Source organism: Varanus komodoensis, unplaced genomic scaffold (assembly GCF_004798865.1).
Source record: "Varanus komodoensis strain SLA01 unplaced genomic scaffold, ASM479886v1 scaffold9, whole genome shotgun sequence".
Taxonomy (NCBI): domain Eukaryota; kingdom Metazoa; phylum Chordata; class Lepidosauria; order Squamata; family Varanidae; genus Varanus; species Varanus komodoensis.
The window spans coordinates 31,269,099-31,276,727 of NW_025336598.1; the positions used below are offsets into that span (position 1 = coordinate 31,269,099).

The 7,629-nt window shown below is 42.6% G+C and overlaps 1 protein-coding gene across 1 annotated transcript in view; it reads left to right on the forward strand.

Moving 5' to 3' along the window:
* The first annotated feature begins 469 nt into the window (after positions 1-469).
* The window catches only part of GRB14 (growth factor receptor bound protein 14), a 35,186-nt gene continuing 28,026 nt past the window's right edge, over positions 470-7,629 (forward strand). The window contains exons 1-2 of the mRNA XM_044418173.1: positions 470-532; positions 5,647-5,803. Of these exons, the coding sequence (XP_044274108.1) occupies positions 470-532; positions 5,647-5,803 (220 nt within the window). The remainder of the gene's footprint in view (positions 533-5,646; positions 5,804-7,629) is intronic.

Here is a 7,629-nt window from a genome sequence, read left to right on the forward strand (position 1 = left end):
CTATTCTGTTTAGCAGAATGATAAGGCCCATGTGCCTTTCATTTTACATTAAAGTATTTGATCCCCCCCCCCCCCCAGTAAGGAAAGTAAGATGCAGCTCCCTGCTTGATAGGTGAAGGCACTGCCAGAAAGAGGATTTTGGGTCATTTGAACACTCGCTTAAAGATAGCTCTTTAAACATAATAAGCAGAAGTATCCGAACATGTTTCCAAGGACAGAGGTGGAGCCCTCCCCACACATTCTGATTGGCCTGCCATTGGTTCATTCTGTCTGGGTGTCATCCTTAATTGGCTTCCCGAAGGAGCAGATTCATATAAACAGCATGCCTTTTATTGCTTTCCAAGTCATCTCTTTGCAAGGACTCTCATTAAAGTGTGGATGCCTACAAAACTGATCCTCTAAGGAACTATTTTTAATTTGCAAATTGCTTGGGCAAAAGTTCTTGAGCTAATTTTTGCAAATAACAGAAATGAGCTTGTATGGACGAAGGGCAACCCTGCCTGTGATTAGCCCAATCATTCTGCAAAAACGGGTAGGTGACTTTTTAGTGCATGGGGTGAGTGAGGCTCAAGGTGTATGTGGTCTGGATGGCTGCATCTGGGGAGCAGAGAAACCCCACATGCAGAATTTACAAAGCGCCTCGGTGGTGAATAGAACAGGACGTGGTGCGGAGTGTGGTGTTTTCGTTTTGTAGTATGTAAAAGTGGGGGCTCGGCTTTTCTAACGAGTTGCATTTGTCCACCTTTCAAAATAATACAGTACAGAAGTCATCTGAGGTGGAAACTTTGACGGGCAAGGTGTACAGCTCTTGTAATATGTAATTAAAATGAATGCATATCCAAGTATATTGTTTGTACTGGGATACCTGAACAAGGAGTGGTTTTCCCTGTTTTAAATGTGTGGATATTTGATAGTCATTGTCAGTGAAGTAGTTTATAAGTTCCAGTATAATGTTAAAGATTTTTTTAAAAATTACAAGTGCAGTCCCATGCATGCCTGCTCAGAAGTAAGTCTCGTGATTTCCACTTGCAGGTAAGCCTTTGTCCATGAAATGCTGAACTATGCAGAAACTATGGTTTCTGCCATAACATTTAAAAGTTCTTGCATGTGATGCTGTTGGCTCAGGACTTCGATTGATTTCCTGTGGTGTCTATGTTACCTATTTTCAATGGAGAAAATAGTTATAGGATTTCACAGTTAGTATTTTGATTTAATCAGATTTGATTTCAGTCTGTAGATTTGGTGGATTTTCTTCCTGGGTGGCCAAAAACAGTAAATGTAACCCACTGCAATGAACTGTATTGCTGCTGTCATACTGCACTTTATATTCAAAGTTGTGCATGTACATATATCTTATTTTTCCCAGGTTCAGCAGAAATAAACCAGCCAGTTCATTACATTGGCTAGTATATTCTTCTTTGTTGCCTAAACTGCCTCCAAGTCCAAAACTGAAGTCTGTATGATATCAGACTGTGATTTGTTTCAGGAAGGGCGACTTCCGCCAACCTGCTGTCATGCTTTGTCCTTCGGCTCTCCTTATCCCCCACCAGCCTGACAAATGGTCAGGAAATTGTAGCCTACAACATTCCAGAGGGCACGAGATTGGGGAAGGCATACAAGAGTGAAGACTTCCACAGCTTGCATAAAATCAAGAGTTGCGGCATCTACCATTACGAAACCAATATGTTGGGAAAAGTTACATCTGCTGATTTTGAAGCCGTTAAAGGCCAAGTGCTTCTGTTAGGTCTGTTTTTTTAAAAAGAGGGCAGCCATTCCAGACGCTGACAAGAACATAAGAAGAGTCATGCTGGATCACAGACCATGGCTGCTTTTTGTCCAGCATTCTATCTCACAGTAACCAAGCAGACAGTAAGGGTTTGTTTGGTTTTCGCTAACAGAAATATCTAGGGAAACAATCAGTTTTTGCTAACAGAAATATCTGGAATAAAGTTGCAGCGAATAAACACTTTAATCAGCTGGAAGGAAATGCTTGCAAAACGATTCAAGGCCACGACCTGAGATTTTGTGTGCAAGAGCGCTGCCGGCTGTTGGGGACTTCAAAACATGGATTATTAGTGTCATTGCGGGTTCTGTCCTGAGGTTGACAAAGCTGGACAATTGTTAGGGTCTCCATGACTAGCAGAGGATCCACTGCCCTAACAGTAGTACCACTTCCCTTTTGCACAGAGTGTCTAAGAATATCAGATCCAGTTTCAGAAAATTGCTAGTTTTCATATCCCGAACGCTTTCAGTTTGTGAATTCACTGAGAGTGCCACGGCCAAGGGCCTCCAAAATCCTGAGGGCCAGAACTGTTAGTAAGGTATCACTGTGGCACACACATAACTTTTCCTGGTAAAATAAGGACTCTTTTGCAGTTTGTGCTTCATGTCATGCAACTGAATTGAGCTGGGTTATCTGAAAATGTAAGCTTTGTAATGCTTCCTATTTTTGCCCTATGCCAATTCCATTAATATAAAGAATGAGCAGAGCATTACAGAAAGATGTTCATATCAAAACAGCTTGTAATATTCAGTTATTTGTGTTTCTGTCTTTTGAATTGCATTTGGAATATACAGATACAGTTTCTCAGACTATTCAGAGTGCATCACAGACTTGTGGCACAATCCTAATTCCCAAGAATGGATTTGGGAGTCAACACATAGGGCAGCAGAGGGAACGAAGCGATCGTTTCCGTGAGTGAAGAATGGTAGCCCCGCAAACTTGCCCCTGTTTTTCACCATTGCAGCCTGCTTGCTCTTTGGTCTCTCTGTCTGACTCGGACAGTGGTGATGATGCCAAAGAGGACGGCAGATGCGCTGGCCTGTCTGCCAGTCCTGGGAGCAAGTTATGGTGACGGTGAGCATGAGGATGGGCAGTGAGGCAGCTGCTGAAAATGGCTGTGGGAAGGTGGCTGCATGGGGTGCGTGGCAGGGGAGCCGGGACACGCGAGCCATTGGAAAAATGGAACTGATACCGATAGGAAAAAAAATGACCAGTATCGTTTTATCCCTGAAGAGGTGACTTTTTTCAGCAGCTGTCCTATGCCAGGCAAAAAGAAGCTGAATCACTGGAAATGGCTGAGAAGAAAAAGAGGAGAGGAAAACAAAACAGAACGCAGGAGCATAGCAAGCCAGCGTTCTAGAGAGGATTGTGTGGCTGTTCTGTTTTGGGGCAGCTCCTCTGTTCATTTGCACCATGTCTCTTCCTGACGTGGTATTGAGGACATTTTGTAATATGCATCTAAACATGCAGTTTTTATAATTCCTACTGCACTACAGTTATTGAGGATGATTGGCACTGAATGTAGTTGTGTCACGTGGTGTGTGTGCCATAAAGGAGTTCTGGATAAATCAAGATGCCCTGGATCTGTCCTCCCTTTCGGATGGGTTGTAGTACAACCCCTGCCAGGCCCAGCCAGCATGCCTAGTGGTCAGGTATGATTTCAGCTGCAGGGCACAAGGTTGGGGAAGGCCACCCTAGGATCTTTGTCAAACCTTCCTAAATTGCTTTCTGGGGTCAAACTGGCTCCCTATTTATTCACTTGCCATGATTTACTGTACCTTTTGTTATTTGATTTGCCAGTCTGCCCTTTTGCTGAAGTAGTTACCTCTTTTGCCAACGACACAACAGCATGTGGTTATTTTGATGTTTGACTCTCTGTATTGCCAAGGCAACACTTCAGATTACCTTTGCAGAGCTTTACAAGGTGTTTATTATGAGAAGTTGTACTGGAGTGGCTATATGGAAAGAGCAGCACCATCTGTGAAAATGGGTATGTGCCCTCAAACAGCAGCACCATAATGTTTGGTTAATATGTATACTTCCCATAAGCTTCATGAATTTCAACAGACTCTGCCCTCCTTGATTTCTTTTTCAAGCCCCCTGCCCACTGCACTTCTTCAAAATAATTTAATCCTATTTATATTGTGACTAAGGGAATTGACAGGGCTAGTAGCGTCTTAACACACTTTTCTTGGTAAAAGTGCCTGCACTGGCAGTAGGAAGAGGATCAGGTTTGTTGCTATTGAGAAAATTGCTGTTCCATCTTTTTGTCCTAGTCTTTTCTCTCAAATAAATTAGGCTTCCTGTAGGTCAGAAATTGACCTTCACAATGCTATCTTGCCATGATGTATGTTGAATGGCCTACCAAACAGTTATTTCTGCTAGCAGTAAATCTCTGCTCTGTGGACATTTGGTTTCTTTGTGGGTGTATACTGATGAAGGATATTGCATGGGAACTGCATAAGAGGAATTGCTTACTCGCTGTCAGTAGTAAAGTGAATGCTGTTTTTGAAAGCAGCATTCAAGAGGCTTTGATAAACCAGATGTCAGTGTGAATTCAGAGGTTTTCTGTGATATACCACAAACAAACTTCATAGATAGATAGAGCCATACTTTTATGGACATGTCTCTTGAAAATACTTAAAAAGGTGGGGTGGGAAGTGATTGGCTTTCCACTCCAAAGTGTGTTAAAGAGGTGTGCATGAAATAACACACGAGTATGATCTTGGCAGCTGAAATATGGCTGGATAAAGGTAGAAGCATATTGTACAGTTGCTCTCAAATGTTTGCATAGCACAGCATATTATCAGTGCACTGAAGCAGAATGAAATGGGTGAGAACAGGCATTGTACCTCTCCAGGGATCCTTGTAGGTACAATCTCTTGTGCTCCTTCCTTAAACACATGCCTTTGGTATGACAGGCATTTTAAAATTTGACAATGGGAACCAGCACTCAAATGTTCATATAAGAGGGCTTTCAGTTGTGTTCAGAATTTTATACCTTTCTAGATGATCACAGGATCTGTATTAGAAGGAGTCAGGTCATTAGGCCCCATACATTTTTGAATAATCTATTTTTAACTATGAGGAATGTGTGGTTTTCCAGATGTTGTTGGACTGTAACTCACATCCTTACCATTGGCTATGCTGCCAAGGGTTGATGGGTGTTGCACTGAACATCTGGAGGCAACACATAGCTAACTGTGATCTAGTCTGACTGGGAGCAGCTGTCTGGTGGCCTTGAATGCTCCTTGAGTGTTGGACCTTCTCTTTTCAAGCAAAGGATCTGCCACTGAACTGTTCCCCTGCTCTGAATGGATCACCCCTCTTTACACCCATGTTCTCATACATTTAAGTTCCTGTTAGAGTTGTCCCTACAATGTTGTAATTTGATTAGGTTGTTGAACTTCTCTTAGCTTGAAAGCCAAATTCAATTTTGTAGAAGCTTTCAGGGGCTTTATGATAGTGGTAGGAAAGGCCACGTGTGAAGGGGTGGGGGTCATATACAAAAGAGGTAGGGGCAAAAATAAGAAATTACTGGCATATTACAGCTTAAGGCTGCTACTGCGAGTAATTCAGCCATAGGGAAGGCATTTCAGTCTTTTAGAATGGGGAATAAACTGCAGAAAAGCCAAGGATACCCCAGATGATCAGTGGACAGGGAACGGGGTCTGGGACTTCTGGGGAGTGTCTGGTGGGATGGGACTATGAGACTATTAAATCTGAGGTAGCCATAATATCACCTCTAGATCGGTTTTTGCTACAGATGAAGGCTTCTCCTTTCAGGCATGAAGCAATGTTACCTGCTAACAAAACCAGCATTTTGACATTGTGTATGTCTGTCATGGTGTGTCCTTCTACAGGTAATTAAAGTATATAGTGAAGATGAAACTAGCAGAGCTTTGGAAGTACCCGGTGATATAACAGCCAGAGATCTGTGCCAGTTGCTGATACTGAAGAACCATTATGTTGATGATAACAGCTGGACACTGTTCGAACATCTTACTTGCTTACGGTTAGGTAAGTATGGCTTGCTTCTGAGAAAACAATAATCACCTTCACTCTCACCTTCATGCTTTTGCAAGCTTTACTGCAGGGAGAGACATTCCCTACCCTGAGGCTGCAGTACTGAAGGGCCGTATCCATTCACCACATGGGCCCCCACTATAGCACACATTCCACGGGGCACTGCACGGTACATGGGACACCCCTCCAAGTGGGGAATGGAGGGTAATCGCTGGTTACCACACTTTGGCAGCAGATTACTCCTTAGGGCTACAGAGTCCTAAAATGGCTAAGCTTAGCTTGTTTTATAGCTGAATTGAACCCATTTTGCTCTCTGTCATTGCAATTTTAGTTTGCAAAAGAGCTCTCTTTTGCTCTTTGGGTGCTTTGTAATCACTACAGATGTAACAGAGGCATGCATGCCTATCAGTTGGGATTAAACCTCATTGGTTGCAGTGGGGTTCACATCTAAGTGAATATGCTTATAAGAGCACTGTATATACTCTAAAAAGGAATCTAGCCTGGGAGGTGATGAGAATTCATCCGCGCTGAACCATCTGAACTCCATGTTTAACACTGAGTTATTATTCTAAAATTAAGAATCCTTCTGGCCAATGTGTTGTTGCAGACAGAGAGATCCCGGCTTATATTGGACTACCTTGGAAATAAGCCACAAAGAAACAACTTACTGAGATAGCTCTGCTTATTTCCAAGCCAGCCTGAATTCTGCCCCCTCCCCAGCAGACTTGTGCAGACTTCCCTGAAATGGAAAAAATGAAGAAAAATGCACCAATTCCCCCTAAAGCAGCATTTTCAACCTTTAACCTATGGGGGGAAATGCACTTTTTTGGTCAGTGACTTTTTTGTATTTTTGCTTAACTGAATTTGTGTACAATTCCTGGAAAGTTTAAAAGGGACTTGCAGGTCTTCACAACTTGGAAAAAGCTGCAGAACCCGTGGGTCACATCCACAGATACTTGAACCCATTTGAATCAGTTGCAGATTTCTTTGATATCTTCCCTCTTGACTTGACCTAATGTGCTTGAGCCATAGGACCAACCGTGAGCTGGAGGAGCTAAAGTTTACATTTGATAGGTATTTACGATTTTCTTGTGTAGATTACACACGTAACACACCTCAGAGGAATGTTCTGGTTCCTTGTTTCTCCCACACACATGTAGCTGCTTCCCAGGAAGACTTTCTTGTGCTACTGATGACTGCTACCAATAATATTAATAATTTGAAAGATTTATACAGTGCTTACCATATGTAAAATATATCTCCGAGTGGTTTACAAAGAAAGATTAAAATATTTGGTACTGCATTTTCTTCTGCAGGCATGGGAGTAAGGCTAGATTTCTGAAAAATGAAAAGCTCAGTTCACTGCCGCACCCTCTGCTTCAGCCTTCTGAATCTGTTGCTTGCCAGATGGCTTGGACTGCAATCCCATCAGTCCCAGCCATCATAGACAATGGTCAGAAATGTTGGGGGATGTGGCTGAATGCATATGGAGGACACTTCACTGGGCACTGTAGCTTTACCTGATGCATTGATGTTTAGTGGTGCAATAACTTGCCCACCGGACATTCCTGGAATCTAGGAGGTTGATCTTAAGTGCCGCCAGCAGTGGAGGGGGCAGAGTTAATGTGGCCTAAGTAGAACAGACCTGGAAGGAAAAATGAAGTAGTTGGAACTGTTTCTTAATACAGTTCTCAGTTAAAATGTGTCCAATCTCTTATATCCGGAAGAAAACCAAGATACAAAGAGGGCCCATAACGTTTGAGTGATATGCAGGTTTTTTAATGGGATGTTACCCTGGTCCTGTTTACTTATTTGTTTAC